This window comes from Pectinophora gossypiella, chromosome 25 (assembly GCF_024362695.1).
Source record: "Pectinophora gossypiella chromosome 25, ilPecGoss1.1, whole genome shotgun sequence".
Taxonomy (NCBI): Eukaryota; Metazoa; Arthropoda; class Insecta; order Lepidoptera; family Gelechiidae; genus Pectinophora; species Pectinophora gossypiella.
The window spans coordinates 3,170,005-3,187,418 of NC_065428.1; the positions used below are offsets into that span (position 1 = coordinate 3,170,005).

General features: G+C 42.6%; 1 protein-coding gene across 4 annotated transcripts in view; it reads right to left on the bottom strand.

Annotated features, from left to right (window-relative positions):
* The window catches only part of LOC126378020 (serine/threonine-protein kinase Genghis Khan), a 62,333-nt gene that overhangs the window by 37,617 nt on the left and 7,302 nt on the right, over positions 1 to 17,414 (bottom strand). For 3 of the 4 annotated variants that reach the window (XM_050026076.1, XM_050026075.1, XM_050026074.1), the window contains exons 3-19: positions 15,638 to 15,817; positions 15,068 to 15,189; positions 14,160 to 14,267; positions 12,718 to 12,822; positions 12,307 to 12,455; positions 11,055 to 11,205; positions 9,969 to 10,154; positions 9,359 to 9,445; positions 8,342 to 8,463; positions 7,897 to 8,050; positions 7,059 to 7,173; positions 6,256 to 6,365; positions 5,740 to 5,874; positions 4,869 to 4,982; positions 3,430 to 3,564; positions 2,592 to 2,705; positions 1,769 to 1,882 (exon numbers count right to left, since the gene is read on the bottom strand). In XM_050026076.1, coding sequence (XP_049882033.1) covers positions 1,769 to 1,882; positions 2,592 to 2,705; positions 3,430 to 3,564; positions 4,869 to 4,982; positions 5,740 to 5,874; positions 6,256 to 6,365; positions 7,059 to 7,173; positions 7,897 to 8,050; positions 8,342 to 8,463; positions 9,359 to 9,445; positions 9,969 to 10,154; positions 11,055 to 11,205; positions 12,307 to 12,455; positions 12,718 to 12,822; positions 14,160 to 14,267; positions 15,068 to 15,189; positions 15,638 to 15,817 — 2,201 coding nt within the window. The remainder of the gene's footprint in view (positions 1 to 1,768; positions 1,883 to 2,591; positions 2,706 to 3,429; positions 3,565 to 4,868; positions 4,983 to 5,739; positions 5,875 to 6,255; positions 6,366 to 7,058; positions 7,174 to 7,896; positions 8,051 to 8,341; positions 8,464 to 9,358; positions 9,446 to 9,968; positions 10,155 to 11,054; positions 11,206 to 12,306; positions 12,456 to 12,717; positions 12,823 to 14,159; positions 14,268 to 15,067; positions 15,190 to 15,637; positions 15,818 to 17,414) is intronic. The other variant, XM_050026077.1, reaches the window with a different exon arrangement.

The window sequence follows — 17,414 nt, forward strand, 5'->3', positions numbered from 1 at the left end:
AATTTACTTATACGGTTACTGCTAACTGATAAGTGTAAGTAAGTAGTCGTTACATGAACCATGACAGCCTTTGGCGGCTCAATAGTAACCCTGACACCAGGGTTGATAGGGTTGGTAATCCACCACACAACCCACACGATAGAAGAGAAGAGATTCAACTAAACATTATAACAAATTACAAACAATGTTATCCTTGTGAATTCAATCTGAGAGCAGTGGAATACATCTAGTCTCTCTGCAACCATATTGAAATTGCATAATGCGCGCGTGAACGGCGCGTTCGCGAACAAGTTAGTGCGAGCGCGTGCCACCGCCAGCAAACTCGTTTAGTAAATAGTAACTGATTACATATTATAATTTTAGTTAAAGTAAATATTAGTAATTTTAAAGCGGAATGTTCATCAAGACAAACCCCTTTGGGGTTTATTGATGTGTTTTATTGTTTTTAGTTTATAAGTTTGTATAAGTTGAAAATAAATAAAAAATAACTTCCTATTGACCGAGTGTGTCAAGATCGAAGCAAATGAAATTCTATAGTCTCTGCTTACCCCGGTGGGAAATAGGCGGGAGTTTATGTATGTGTTAGGGAGTTTGACTTCGATAGCTAAAGAAAGAAAATTGGACTGACCTGAAGCTCCACATCTGCTGGATTTCGGGGCGCCTCGGTCTCGTTCACCACAGGCAGTGTATATAGTCCTTGTGAGTAAGATTGTACTTGTCTCGTGTCGATAATTTGGAGTAATTGAGCACTTTTGGGAAATAGAAAAGCCAAGAAGGCGTGTGAGCTCGTTGAGCCGTTGTGATTCGACTTGAAAAGTCTTGAGAATGTAATGAGAGAGAGACGTAGTTCAGTCTCTTCACGTTGGCAGCACTGTCGTGTGCGTTTCATTGGTGCACTTTGCAAAGCGTTTTGATCATATCCAAAATTCAAATTAGCTATCGATTTGGATGAATAGAAATACATAAATTACGAACTAGAATTATAGTCTGGCAATCTCGTGCGCGACCCTCCTGCGGGGCGACAGACGGTGGCGGGGACGGGGTAGCGCGTCATCATCTTGACATTCTAGAACACGGCTGCACACGTAGAGAAGTGTGCCAGGATAAATCTTGCGATAAGTTGTACTTACTTGTGACGTAATATATGTAGGAGTGAATGAAAAGATAGAACTATTTTATTTTATTTTTATTATTATGCTTGAGGACCAACTATTAGGAAAACTAAAAATTAAATATTAATAGATTGTTTTATTAGAAATCAATTTCCAATGTCGTTTACGTATTCGGCCGATGTTCGGTCATTTTTTCGCCTTTCAAAAAATTGGTACACTTTATGTACAATCTCCTTCAGTTGTCTTGAGATAGCCTTACTCATCCTCAGATAGTAATCTCGTGTGCGTCGCCCTCAAAGTAAAACAGATTATCAAGCACGTGTTGCCGCTTCGACTCCGCGGCCGAGACTGCCGTACTTGACGCGCAGATGCACGCGTTTCCCTTCCCCGCTACACCACCTGCTACCCGCTGACATCTTGGCTACCCCGTCCCCGCCACCGTCTGTCGCCCCGCAGGAGGGTCGCGCACGAGATTGCCGGACTATAACTGTCTTGTGCTTGTGACAATTGGTTTTAAAAAAAGTACGGAACAGTATGTTTATGTATGTAACTTCCTATTGGTCCTAGCTCGCAGAATTCATCGCATTACATCGCATCGCTACGTAGTATGTATTAAGGTAGGGTTGGCAAGGTCGGTCACCGACCTGGCCCCTTACCTCCCGGTTGAGCACGGTCCTCATGGCGTCTCCTTCCTGCAGCTGGTCCCTGAGCGCCGCCAGCTCCGAGTTGTACCGCGCCTGCTGCTGTGCCAGCGATTCTTTGTATTGCATCTGTGGAATACAAAAGACCATGTAAGGGCACATTCATGCATCTTTTAATTGTAAAATTATATAGTTTGACAATGACACCCTAACGAAAGCTTTAGGTATATATTGAGTCCCATATTGTGCTTTAAGATACATAGAATCCAATTTTAAAATTAAAACAAAATAGCACACAAGCCATGAACGTGTGAACAATATAACTATACGTCAAGGCAAGCAAAATTCAAGCGAATGATTCGTTAATTGGATTCAATTTTGCTTGGCTGTCAAATACTTATACACGCGTTCATCGCCTGTTTATTTTTGATTGGTGAGGCGGTATGTATACAGGGTGTTAGTGACACCGTACCGAATACTGAGGGCGATGATTCAGCTCATGTTTCTGAGTTAATATCAAGTGGAATTTTCCATTGCAAAAGTATGGAATTGAAAATAATTGAAAACACAAACCGGCGGGGACGCGGTTGTGTGCAATTGCGTTCCCGTATCCCCGCCACACGGCGGCAAGGAGGAACACCGTTGGGTTTTAGTGGGTATACCGGGTGCCGTCACCCGGGGAGTCCCACATAACCACGTCGTCCCCTCGGGCGGCGTGGTATGCGTAACGCATTTCCCAACGTAAAACAAAAAAAAAAGGATCATGAGCTGAATCATCCCCCTCAGAATTCGGTACGGTGTCACTAGCATCCTGCTTGTATAATGCTACGACCCATACCTCGAGCGTGTCGACCTCGGCCTGCAGCCGCGCCACGTCGGCCTGCGCGGAGCCCGGCGGGCCGGCCGCCTCCACGCGCTGGTTTCTCAACGTATCCTCTCGCAGCTTCCTCTCCTTAACGACACAAATACAACATACATTATTAGGATTTTATTGGTAAGTTGTACTTAATAGTTTGTACCCGCAATCTTTTATTTTTTACATATTTCCTTGCCCTATTGTTATCTGGAAGAAATCGCTCTATGCGATACGGCCGCCACTTACCATGTACTTGGTTAAGTCTTTTGTAAATATTTCCTTTTATTTTGGTGGTACTAGCATTTCTAAATACGCACTCAAGACCTCCGTGACCTCGTGAGCCCAAAGCTCAACCACGTTTTTTTAATAATATAAGTTCGCGTTGACCATAATATCACCTGATGGTAAGTGACGATTCCGCTCTACGTGTCCAAACCAACTTAACATTCCCTTCTCAATCTTACAAATACAAATATACTTTATTGCACCAAAATAAAAAGAAATAATTATAAAAGACTCTCTTCTCCTCTTCTATCGTGTGGATTGTGAGGTGGATTACCAACCCCATCAACCCTAAAACATGGTAATGTTGGTCACTATATCGTCTTTTACTTTTTTTCCTTATCAATACAATACATACAATACAAAAACGCTTCATTACACATATAAACACAACACTAAAAACAATTACAAAAGAGACAAGAGAAGCACAATCGTCGGCCTTATTGCTAAATAGCAATTTCTTCCAAGCAACTTTAAATATCATACATCCATTATATTATATTATATTCACCTAGACTGTGAAATGCCTTAAGCCTACCTTGCTAGCCTCAGCTATGGCTGTGTCTAGTCTCGCCTCCAGCTCCCGCCTGCCCTTATCCGCGCGACGTATGTCTGCTCGTAACGCGTCTATCTTCTGCATCGCGACTTCTAGCTCTTCTTCTTTATCGCGCACCTGGAGATAGACATTGTTTTTGAGAATAGATAAGTTTTATTATTTATTTGAAAACATCGTGAGGAGATCCACATTGCCGAGAAATGCATTTTCGGAGGTATGTGACTTAACCTGTATTGGACTGGTTTTCCCTTCGCGGGTGGAAAGTCAGACAGGCAGTCGCTTCTGTAAAGAACCGAATCTGTCAAATCTTCAGGTTAGGTAAGCGAGCCCTGTGAAAAACGGGATAATGCTAGGGAGATGTGTATACATAATTATATTGCAGAAGAAAGTGTAACTGAACAGCCATCAAACAATTGGCGGTGACTTCAATCAAAGTATACAGTATACGGCGAAATTGTATTCCTTTATAGCTCAGTAAAATATTAATGATCACAACTTCCTGACGTGAACCACAAAAAAGATAAACATACATATTGTTTGTATGTGTGTGTGTGTTATGGTTTTATTCATGGTATAAGAAAACCAGGTATGCTAATCAGTCATGCTCTATGACAAGCCATCATTGCTAGCCCGTTGATGACGTAAGTGTTCTCCAACATTCCAAGGACGTAAATTGTGTTATTGAAAATTAAGTGACTTACTGACTAATGTATAATTACTATTACTTGTCACATATATAAGAAACATTAAAATGGTAAATATTTTACTAAAAATTGAAGTAAATATGAAAACATTGGCCGCGGGTAATTATTTTTTTAAGAAATAGCAACGCAGGGCGGGATGACGCCAGCTGGGCTAACCTTGAAATATTAGCTGTCACTTTTGAGCAGACCTGGTTTTCTTATAACATGGCTTTATTTTAACATGGTTTAACAGCCTCCGTGGTCTAGTGGTTACAGCGTTAGGCTCACGATCTGGAAATCACTTTGTGAGACTGTCCTTTGTTTGGTAAGGACTTTTCAGGCTTGAATCACCTGATTGTCCGAAAAAGTAAAATGATTCCGTGCTTCGGAGAGCACGTTAAGCCGTTGGTCCCGGCTATTAGCCGTAAAAACACCTCCACCAACCCGCATTGGAGCAGCGTGGTGGAGTATGCTCCATACTCCCTCCGGTTGATTGAGGATAGGCCTGTGCCCAGCAGTGGGACGTATATAGGCTGTTTATGTATGTATGTACGGTCACGAACATTAATATGTATACACTTTGGTACCATGTCACATTAACTTTTTTGACAAATTGAACTGTAAGTCTCACTAAACGTCAAATGTGTTAGTGCGACAGAGTCCTAAAGTGGGTACATTATATTGCTTATGACTGTACACATGGTTTTTTAAAACATGATCACAAAGCAAGCTACCAACCTGACGCGATAACTTCTGTTTCTGCTGCCTCAGCTCGGAGAGGCGATCAGTGACCTCGTTGTACTCAGTCATCGCTAGCTTGCGTTGCGACAACGCATCGCGCAGCTCCTTGTCCTGTTAGTCACAACGCACATACAACACTGAGTTAAACACAACGAAGTTGTAGGGTTAATACTTGATAATTTAACAAGTAGGCTTAGAAAGTTATTTTTGAACACACACATTTGAGTAATTTACAAAAGGTTTAGTTACAGTGGCCCCCACACCCGCATTGGAGCAGCGTGGTGGAGTATGCTCCATACCCCCTCCGCTTGAGGGGAGGCCTGTGCCCAGCAGTGGGACATATATAGGCTGTTTATGTACGTATGTTAGTTACAGTGAGACAAAATTAAAGAAAATACAACATTTAAAATACAGGGGGGTTAAAAAAGCCACATCGAAGCACTTCATCTGAAAAACAATATTGTAATTTGACATTTGCGCATATAAAGGTAAGTGCGCAATGCAAACAAATGTCAAATGGCAATATTGCTTTTACTCAATACTCAATCATTTATTGCATTCCATGTAGTAGAATGGTGTGTTTTATAAAGGCATAGGAACTAAAACATGGACCCTGTAGGGTATAGCAACGTTGAAGGGAGGAGAGGAAGAGGAGGAGAGAGGGCGGGGGGGGGGGGGGTTTAGGTGAATTGCTTTGATGTGGCCTTTTTTACCCTCATGTATTGTTTTTTTTTTTTTTTTTCAAATACAGATATTTTTGTATTTGAATATAATATTATTGTGGATGTCGTAATATTCATTCGCGGAAGATTAGTTTAGTATCCACGTGAAAGTACACTCTATGCACTGAACATAAGCATCAACAGACCTGCAACCTCAGCTTCTCGTGAGCATCAGCTTTATCTTTGGTGAGTTCCTCCTTCTCCAGCTGTAGCGCGCTGACCGCCACCTCCAGCTCGCGGAGCCGCGCCGCCATCTCTTGAGGCGTCGACTGAGTTACGTCCTGAAGTAAAGGTTAAGTCAGATCTTCTTCCTATCGTGTGGGTTGTGAGGTGGAATACCAACCTTATCAACCCTGGTGTCAGGGTTATTATTGAGCCGCCAAAGCCGATATGGTATAGAATTATGTTGCTACCGATATTGCGAAGAAAGCAATCATATTAAACGAAGGCAAATCTGTACAGCGCCGTCTATATTTCTTTGGGGAACGTAGCTTAGAAAGTCCCTCATTGTGTCTGTTTAATGACGAGCCTTTACATGGGACTTACACATTGGTGGCGAGGAGTCGGTGTACACTATACACCTCTGCCACCCTTCGGGGTAACTACTTTTAGATTTTCATCTGGCTGCATGCAAAAGAAACATGAAAACAAAATACACGTACCTTAGACGTAATTCCCGAGCTGAGTTGTTCGTAGCATTTCACTTGGGCCTCTAAGTCCGCGTTCCTTTTGGATAACGTCACCATCTCCTCTTTCAGTTGAAGCACTTCATCTGCAAAGAGAAACTCACTGTCATTCATATAGAGAGATTATGCCGCGTGATTATGTCCCTCCGGTTGATTGAGGGGAGGCCTGTGCCCAGCAGTGGGACGTATATAGGCAGTTTATGTTATGTTATGCCGCGTGCGGTCATTGGTACTGATTCCTTTACACACCATCTAATTTTATTTTAAGTAATATCTGTCTTTTTCTTACCCACCGAAAAAGAAAGGGACGGGTAATCGACAGGCATAAAATTTATCGAACACACGTCAATTTTAAGCAGAAATCTAAAACAACCGTCAAAAAGTTTTACATCGGCCAATAACCCGACCGAGTTAAGTCAGCACGTCAAACAGATTGCATACCAGCGAGATGCCTATTTTATTCGCCCGGGTTATTCGTTCGTTTTAAAATTAACTTGTTGACAATCATCCGTCCCTTTCCTTTTCGGAGGATAAAGAAATGACGGGAGTAATTTGAAATAAAATTAGGATGTGTTTGCAGGAATCGGGGCCAATCTCTCAACGGTTTTTAGTAAAAGAAAAAGATAGAAGCATAGGAAAATGAGGCGCTGACAAATATTGTTTGATCTTAAGGGGAGCGTATGTCTGTCTCCCTCGCACTTACACGTTAGGCGGTACACGGTACGAATGAGATTTATGTATGGAGTGTCTAGAGTGTAGTTATGTTAAAAATAAGTTACCAGTCCCCGGTTCTATGTCGCCGCCGGCTCTCAGCTCCGCTATAGTCTGAGCAAGTAGAGCATTCTCGCGTTCTAACGCCTTCACTGCCGCGCGATCACCTGCGTTTGATGGAGCCTGGAAAGACCAATATTTGTTGATGATGTTTCAAACGTTTATAATTTGAACAAATATTTTGTCTGTCGTATCTTATGACTCTAGTAAGGGGGTTTGGCTCTGGTAAAGGGGTGTGGCTCTGGTAAAGGGGAGTAGACTCTGGTAAGGGAGGTACGACTCTGGTAAGGGGGGGTACGACTCTGGTAAGGGGGGGTACGACTCGGGTAGGGGGGGTACGACTCTGTTAAGGGGGGTACGACTCTGGTAAGGGTGTGTGGCTCTGGTAAAGGGGAGTACGACTCTGTTAAGGGGGGTACGACTCTGGTAAGGGGGGTACGACTCTGGTAAGGGGGGTACGACTCTGGTAAAGGATTACGACTCTGGTAAGGGGGTACGACTCTGGTAAGGGGGGTACGACTCTGATAAGGGTGTGTGGCTCTGGTAAAGGGGAGTATGACCCTGGTAAGGGGGGTACGACTCTGGTAAGGGGGGTACGACTCTGGTAACGGTGTGTGGCTCTGGTAAAAGTATGTGGCTCTGGTAAGGGTGTGTGGCTCTAATAAGGGTGTGTGGCTGTGGTAAGGGTATGTGGCTTTGATAAGGGTGTGTGGCTTTGATAAGGGTGTGTGGCTCTGGTAAGGAGGTATGGCTCTGGTAAAAGGGGTATGACTCTGGCAAGGGAGTGTGGCGTCAAGATACGCTGCCATTATAACAAAAAGACCGTCAATAAAAAGCGACATATACCTGGCTGGGCGCGTTCTTAGCAGGCGAGAGCGGCGCGTGCGGCGCGCCCAGGTCGGAGAGGCGCGAGCCGCCCGTGAACGTGAACCCCACGAAGGGCAGGTGCAGCCCCGAGAACGCGCTCGACGCCACCGGCGGCGGCACCGCCTCCGACAACCTGGGGACCACACCACACTTCATATAACATCTCACAGCAAGGGGAACACAACCGCGTACCAAAGGGTAATACCATCCAGGACCTCCGGATCGTGAGCCCCAACGCTCAACCACTAGACCACGGAGGTCGTTAAAGCCTAGCCTATTTAACCCTTTCACGAATAGAATAGAATAGAATAGAATCTCGAACACACGAACAGAGATCATGGATCTTTGATGGTTCATAATAGGTAGTAGACGTTCTTTCCTTGAAAGTGTTAAAAGAGAGAGACAGAGAATCCAATAAACTCACCTAATATCAGTGTCATCGACATCAAAGTTGGAGGTGTCCGTGGGACTCGACACGTCCGGGACAAAGGGCGCCTGCATCTCGCGGAGATTCTCCCAGTCCAGGCCGGCGAACCACGGGTGGTTCTGTCAAATGATATAGGCATGATATTTTATGGTATTTGTAAATACTAAGAAGAAAAGAGGAATCACGTTCTTGCAACTAATATTTTATTTTTACTTATATGTATCATGGTATATTATTATATATTCATAGCATGTGTATAGTAAATATATATCAATATGTAAAATATGTCTATTATTTATTTATTTTACTTTTTGGGCGCTACACTGCAGCTGTACAAGTGTACTATATCCTCTGCCGAAGGTCGTCTGGAAGAGATCGCTTTTTTGTACCACTTTTTATAAGGCACTTACATATTCTAAGGCGGGCAAAGGCGGCCTAAGAATAAGTTTAACCTGTATACATAACATAACACATACATAAACTGCCTAAATACGTCCCACTGCTGGGCACAGGCCTCCCCTCAATCAACCGGAGAGGGTATGGAGCATACTCCACCACGCCTAACGTAACCACGCTCACCCTAACCTAACCTGTAACCTGTATATGTCTTATTAATTTGGGTGCAATAAAGTGTGATTGAGAGGTGGTGCAGGGTGCGTTGCCGCCAAATGATGTTTTCGGGGTACCGAACTGAGCCACAAGTTATACCAACTTGTTACTAGGGATCGACGATCCACTAGTGTCATGTTGGAGGTTGTATATCGCGTCGCGCTGTGCAAACTTCGCTTGCGCGTTTCAGGACTGCTTTCAATACTGTGCGCGCCATCTCTTGGATACGGGCGGAACTAGTTGGTCAACTAGTCCGCCGCACTATACTATACAAATGGGCGGCCTTATTGCTCTGAAGCGATTTCTTCCAGGCAACCGCTATCAGGTATTAGCCATAAAAAAATCTTGGATGCGGGACGGTGCTTGTTGTTGCACCGGTTAATATAATAACTACAGTAAATTTACCTTAAAATCTTGCAGACCGTTCTTCCCCAATCTATTATCTGATGAACAAATTAGCCTCCTTATTAAGTCTTTCGCTTCTTCTGTCACCTGTAACACAACATACAAACATTAACAAAGGAAATACTATAAACCTATATAGTCGCTGTCTACACGCGTCAGCAGCCCGTGCTTCGTGATAGGAAATTCATCTAAAAAAGGGCACAATTGGACATTTACGCATATAAAAGTAAGTGCGCAATGCAAGCAAATGTTAGATAGCAATATTACTTTTCGAGATGAATTGCTATTGCTTTCTTATGAGTTCGGTAAATGACCTCACAACCCACACGAGAGCAGAACAGATGAATTGCTTCTATATGGCCTTTAAGACCCCTGGCACCGAGTAAAAGAATAATACTACGTGTAGAACAGTAACTCTCCGCCCCGCACCAATTCGTATCGGGCACCGACCTCACCCCCTCTGGGTCTTACTTTAGTCTTAAATGGCCGTAAACCGCTAAGGAGCAAGTGGGAGAGCGGAGTCTCGCTCGCACTTACGCGTTAGGTAGCAAACGGTAAAAATTAGATTTTTGTATGGAGTGTCCGGGGTGAGCCCCTAGAGGTCGTGTACCTGCGCGGCATGTTCGTCCGGGGGTGGGCAGTGGAAGGAGCGCGCGTGATTCATGATCTTGCCATACGTCTCCACTAAACTCTCGGCGTAGAAGGGAGTCTCTCCAAACAGCATCTCAAACATGCACACCCCTAGCGACCACCAATCGCACTCGGGGCCGTAGCGCCCTTGGCCGTCTTCCATTGCCTGAGAACATAATAACACATAACATCAGCTTCCGACCATATCCCCATTGAGTCGTGTACAGTCATGAGCAATACAATGTACCCACTTTAGGACTCTGTCGCACTAACATATTTGACATTTAGTGAGACTTACAGTTCAATTTGTCAAAAATGTTAATGTGACATGGTACCAAAGTGTACATATTAATGCTCGTGACCGTACTAGGTTCAACATGAATTATGAATTTCTAATTACTAAATGAAGACAAATCTAAAACTAACCAAAAAAATTTCTTTATTATATTTAAGTGTGAATATCAAAATGTGCCAAGTTTGGTGAAAAATTGGGTTCCGACATGAAAAAGGATAGTTCTAGCTACGAGGAACAAGTTACCTCGTAGAAACCAAATGTCCTTTTTCATGTCGGAACCCAATTTTTCACGAAAAAATAATATGAAAGTTCGCCACCAAACTTGACATTTTGATATTCACCCTTAACTTATTTATGAATATTAATTAACACTTTCAAGGACAAAACGTCTAATGACGTTCCGATTCTAAGGTGTCATACTATCTATTATGAACCATCAATGTCACATGGTCTCTGCCCGTGAAAGGGTTAAGAACGTCACAGTATGTTTTTTTCATACAAATTCCATAGTAACTTAGCGTTTTGTCGTTTAGTAAAAAGTAACTGATTTGACTGGTCGGAAACTAGGTTATTGAGGTAGTCATAGGCACATCAATCGCAAGATGAACTAAGTACCCACGTCTTACCGAGTTGTCTGTTAGACCAACGTGATAAGTGGGATTCGCCCCTATCCGAATGTTTTATATCGGTTTCGGATATTTATATAATTGCGGAAAACCGATAGTTTCGGTTTCGGTAACGGAGTTCATATCCCTGATAAATACGACATACCCTGAGTATCTCCGGGGAGATGTAGTCGGGGGTCCCGACAGCCACGTTGCTCTGCACCTTGCCATCATCTCCTAATCGCAAGCAGGAGCCGAAGTCTGCCAGCCTGATGTGGCCGCTCGCGTCTAGTAGCACGTTGTCTGGTTTTATGTCCCTGAGAGGAGGAAGGGATTTGTTAGACTATGAAATAAAGTAATACAACTCACGCCTATTTTCCACCGGGGTAAGCAGACTATGGAATTCCATTTGCTTCGATCCTGACACATTTCTCTAGCTTCCTCCACATTAACCAATCGTTTCATACGCGCACGTCGGTTCAGAGTAGATCGAACTGAACGTTTTCTAAGGACTACAATTTTGGACAATGGTCTACCTCTGCCAGCCCTACCAACCAACCTTCGCTTTCGTCACCCTAGCCCCTAAATCAACTGTTGCCAACTTTAGTTTTAGTTTGTTTTGTTTTTATAATTCTCTTTATTACATAAACTCACGCCTATTTCCCACCGCGATAAGCAGAGCCTATGGAATTTCATTTGCTTCGACCTTCAAACACACTTCCATTATCCTCTACCCGCTCTACGTGTCCAAACCAACTTAACATTCCCTTCTCAATCAGTCTTAGTCACTATATCATTTATACTACCTCCGTGGTCCAGTCGTTGAGCGTTGGGCTCACGATTCGGAAGTCCCAGGTTCGAATCCCGGTGGGGACATACCACAAAAATTACTTTGTGATCCATAGTTTGGTTAGGACATTACTGCCTGATCACCTGATTGTCTGAAAATAAGATGATCCGTGCTTCGGAAGGCACATTAAGCCGGTGGTCCCGGTTACTACTTACTGATGTAAGTACGTAGTCGCTACATGAGCCATGTCAGGGGCATTTGGCGGCTCAACAGTAACCCTGACACCAGGGTTAAGGAGGTTGGTACTCCACCTCACAACCCACACGATAGAAAACCATATCATTTTTTTTTGTCATAATTCATTAATTCGCAATGGTACAGTTACAATGATACACTTTGAAACCATGTCACATTAACTTTTATGACAAATTAAACCATAATGTCAAATATGATAGTGCGATAGGGCTCTAAACATGATCATGCACATGATATTGCTCATGACTGTACACCATTGTACTTGTGTACCATTATAGTATGCAAATAAAGAACATTGAATGTTTACCAAAAAAACCTCTCTCTTTTTCTCTGTATTATTTGTGAGAATTTAAGTGTTTATATCTAGACCCACCTGTGCACATATCTGAGTTCGTGCACGCTCTGTATGGCGAGCACCATCTCGGCGATGTAGAAGCGAGCCATGTCTTCTGGCAGTCGGTCTTCAAACTTGGATAGCAGCGTCAGCAGGTCGCCTCCGCAGTAGTAGTCCATTACCAGATACTGTGGAAACAAATGTGTTACAGATTATTCAAAAACTCAAATGCAACATACATACATAAACTCCCTATTTTGCACCAGGGTAAGAGACTGCAATCCTATTTGTTTCCATCCTGACACACATCTCTTGCTTCCTTCACATCAATCAAAAAAACAAAAACAACAGAACACTTAGGGTAGTATTAAAAAGTAAAAAATCGTAAAATTGCTTCTCAAGAAGCCACGTTTTTAGTCTATTTGTAAATATGCAGGGAGACAATCTCACCAAGTTGTGTTCGTCCTGGAAGGCGTAGTGCAGATTGGTAATCCAGCGTCTGTCGCCGAAGACTAGTACGTCGCGCTCCTCTTGGAAACATGCCGTCTCCGCTCGCTGCAATAAAAAAAAAAGTTTATTTCGGACAAAGTCCATAGAATGTTAGTATACAAACGACTTATAAACTAGTGTTAGTAGGTCATTATTCGGGCGATCATAAATTCAAATTTTAGTGTGTGAAGCTCCATCCACCTTTTTAGAAGGGGGGAGTCCCACCTATCACATTACGCCTTCAAAAAAAAAACGAACCAAAAACGAAACGATATGAGAACGTTAAAATAAAGCTCGGTGAAGTGTGGATACTTAGTTCATCTTGCGATTGATGTACAGAGGTACATCCATCATCATCATATAGTCGGGAGCTCATGTTTTAGCGGCAGATTTTCTAGTATTTAAATTCAAAAATATCTTTATTCAGTAGGTAAAATAGTTACACTTTGAATCGTCAATTTTTACATATAGTATAGCGAGGGACTCTCTGTTTGACGTAGTATATTAGTTATTACTATGTAGTTAAAATATGTTTAGACACTATTTAGTTACTGATTACTAAATCTCTTTTCCGCATGTAACTACGTATACGACAGCTCCAGCGTCCAGCTTACGACATCGTATCAACAGTGGCTGCAAGTTGTCTTTGATTACTTGTGGCTCTGCCCACCCCATTAGGGATTACGGGCGTGAGTTTATGTATGTATGTAACTACGTATAAACGTGGGTATTTTTAAAATCAGTTCTAAAAATAGTTGACCATGACTTTGGATCTTTTCATGAGATTCGTTAGGTTACTAATTTAGGTTAAAAAATTAAATTAGGTTGGTCCCGGTTACTACTTACTGATGTAAGTTAGTAGTCGTTACATGAGCCATGTTAGGGATCTTTGGCGGCTCAATAATAACCTTGACACCAAGGTTGATGGGGTTGGTAATCCACCTCACAACCCACACGATAGAAGAAGAACACAACACTAAAAACAATTACGAAATTGACAAGAGAAGCACAATCGGCGACCGTTATTTCATTCATGTTTGACATGAATGGTTGTTGTTGAGGCATTCAAGATTTTAATGTACAATTATTATTTGTGTTCCTCTGATTATCGAACACCTCCAGAGAGGTAGACTATTGGGAATGTTGATAATAATTTAAGATCGTATAATTACCTATAATTATTATAATTTTTGGGTTGATGAGGCTGGTATTCCATCTCACAACCTACACGATAAGAAGAAGAACTATAAATATTCAATAAAACCGGGGTTAAAGGATTATAAGAATGAGATTCAATAAAATATTTTGGCTTTGAGTTTGACTAAGCGACCACATTCTTTTCCCATAGCCTATTAAAAGTCAACCTCGACGTGCGTTCACTATCTGACCGGACAAATGGTTACCTTGAGCATCTCCCACTTGTTGAGTATCTTCATTGCGTACACCCTCTCGCCGGTCGTGGTGGATATTGTCCCTCCCGTGCTTGCACTCATATTGCCTGCGTCTGTACCCTGGAGTCACAACATAGTAATAAGTACTATAGATAGTCGACCTTGAAAATCATCTATCGATATCGATAGCTATAACTAGTGTTGCCTATCGATAGACTCTCGATACTTTAAGAAAAAACAATAGTACCGGTAGACTGTCGATAATTTCAATACTATCGATATAAAAAATACTACTATACTATCATATCTTATTGATATCGATTTAAAACGATAATATTGACCTAAATCATCTATCGATAAAAGGTTATTTTTTTTTAATTATCGAGAGTCTATCTCTCTTGATTTTCTCTTGGTAATCTCTTTTGATCTTTTTAATTTTCTTTGATTATCGATAGGCAACACTAATTATAGCTATGACATAGAATAAACAATAATACGACGTGTAGAAGGGAAAAAAAGAAGAAGGGTGTCGAAATCACTTTGTGAGACTGTCCTTTGTTTGGTAAAGACTTTCAGGCTTGAATCACCTGATTGTCCGAAAAGTAAGATGATTCCGTGCTTCGGAGGGCACGTTAAGCCTTTGGTCCCGGTTATTAGCCGTGAAAACTCCTCCACCAACCCGCAGTGGAGCAGCGTGGTGGAGTATGCTCCAAACCCCCTCCGGTAGATTGAGGGGAGACCTGTGCCCAGCAATGGGACGTATATAGGCTATTTATTATATGTAGAAGGGACACTCCGCCCCGCACCGGTACATTTTGAATGTTGTGCGCGCCATCTGTTGGTCATGGGCTGAACTAGCTGGTCCACTAGTTGGGTCCGCCACAAGCTATTTAAGTTTATGTATATTTGTACCATCTTACCTGCAAGAAGGAAGCGCGCACGACGCACACCTCCCCAAAGGCACCGCGGCCGATGACCTTGACAAGCTCGAAATCATCACGGGACAATCGCAGCCTCTTTAACGCAGTCACTATTGGCTTCACTGCAACAGAGAGAAATAGGAATTTAAGTTACAAACTCACAACTATAACCCAAGTGCAAGCTGAACTCAGTACCCACGCCTCACCGAGCTTTCTATTACATCAAGGTGGCCAACATTCCCAAGAACTACGTTTGGGAGGTATGTGACCTAACATGTATTGGGCTGGTGTTCCCGTCGCGGGTTGGAAGCTCAGACAGGCAGTAGCTTCTGTAAAAACTAGACCTGTCGAATCTTCAGGTTAGGTAAGTGGACCCTGAGAAAAGCGGTAAACACAGTAGGGACATGATGACAAATCAATTATTTCCACGGTTTAGTTGAGCGAGGCAGGAATTTTCCAGAGTAACGCGCAGTTGTGGAGATGATGACGACTTCGACGCAGGTCCTGCGGTGCGCGATCACCTTAATTGGTCATAGGGGCTTGAACTATGTTAATATATGTCGCACTTACCGTAACAAATGAAGTCTGCTATGGCCTTCTCCCGTCGAAGGCTCGAGTTGCAGCACTCGTCGTACAGCACCACTAACACGTCCAGCAACGTCTCCACGCTGAGGGACTGCGTGCGCGGGAGTTGAAGGCGCCGCGGCAGGAACATCGTCTCGATCTGCTTGAGACGCTTGATGCCCAGCACTGGGAAAGAATGAGGAATGTTCAAGGAAACAACATACGGTCACGAGTACTAATATTTATACACTTTGAAACCATGTTACATTAACTTTTTCGACAAATTAAACCGTAAGTCTCATTAAATGTCAAATATGATAGTGCGACAGGGTTCTAAAGGGGGTACATGATATTACTCATTACTGTACATCTGTATATATAAAAAAAAGAGAAAGATCACTCACTCACTGACTGACTCACTCATCACAAAATCTCAGAAATTACAGGGAGTATCAAATTCCTTTTAAAATGTACTCACGAAGACGGGATTTTTCGAAATTTAAAAGGATTTGAAAGCGGTTGATAGTTTATAATATCAATCTTTGTCATTTTTATAGTTACAATCCGTAAAGAACTCTATAATGTTCGAGCGAACTGTGTTAAAAACTGCACTTAAGATAAATAAACTTATTGGTGCAATTGGGGTAGTCAGAGGTACATCCATCGCAAGATGTACTAAGTACCCACACCTCACCGAGCTTTCAGTTTGTGTCTGTGTTGTGTGAAGAAGAAATCATGGGCAACCATTGAATAGTCTAGTTTCCAACTAGTCAAATCAGTGACTTTTTTCTAAACGTCAAAACACGAAATTACTATGGAATTTGTATGAAAAAGCACACTGTGACGTCATAGACAAAAGTGATAAAATGTCTGACTTATTATTATGTTTTTCTCGATTAAAATTCATAAATAAGTTCAATAGAAAAAAGAAAATGTTTTTCGTTAGTTTTAGATCTGTCTTTATTTACAGAATTTCGTAATTTATATTGAATCTAGTACATGACCTAATTACGCAAATATTACCAAACCATCAAAATGCATTGTCCTGGTAGTAATTTCAAATAACGTCCTACATTATTAATATTGTAATATTATTATTTTCCGTCGCATTTTCCTTGACAATAGGGACATAACATATCAATTACATAAGGTATACCTATTATAGTGTGCAAATAGAGACAGGTACGTATTCAGGGTTGTGGGGAGTTACAAAATTGAGTGTCACTCTTTAGTAACTCTTAGTCTTCTTCTTCTAACGTATGGGTCGTGAGGTGGAGTACCAACCTCATCAACCCTACTGTCAGGGTTACTATTGAGCCGCCAAAGGCCCCTGTCATGGCTCATGTAAAGACTACTTACTTACATCAGTAGGTAGTAACCGGGACCAACGGCTTAACGCGCCTTCCGAAGCACGGATCATCTTACTTTCGGACAATCTGGTGATCAGCCAGTAATGCCCTAACCAAACTAGGGACCACAAAGTATTTTTTGTGATATGTCCTCACCGGGAATCGAACTCAGGACCTCCGGATCGTGAGCCCAGCGCTCAACCACTGGGCCACGGAGGTCGCTGGAGGTCGTAGTAACTCTTACTAATTAATCATCATCATCATCAGCCCATTAACGTCCCCACTGCTGGGGCACGGGCCTTCCCTATGGATGGATAGGGAGATCGGGCCTTAAACCATCACGCGGGCCCAGTGCGGATTGATGGTTATTAACGACTGCTAATGCAGCCGGGACCAACGGCTTAACGTGCCTTCCGAAGCACGGAGGAGCTCGA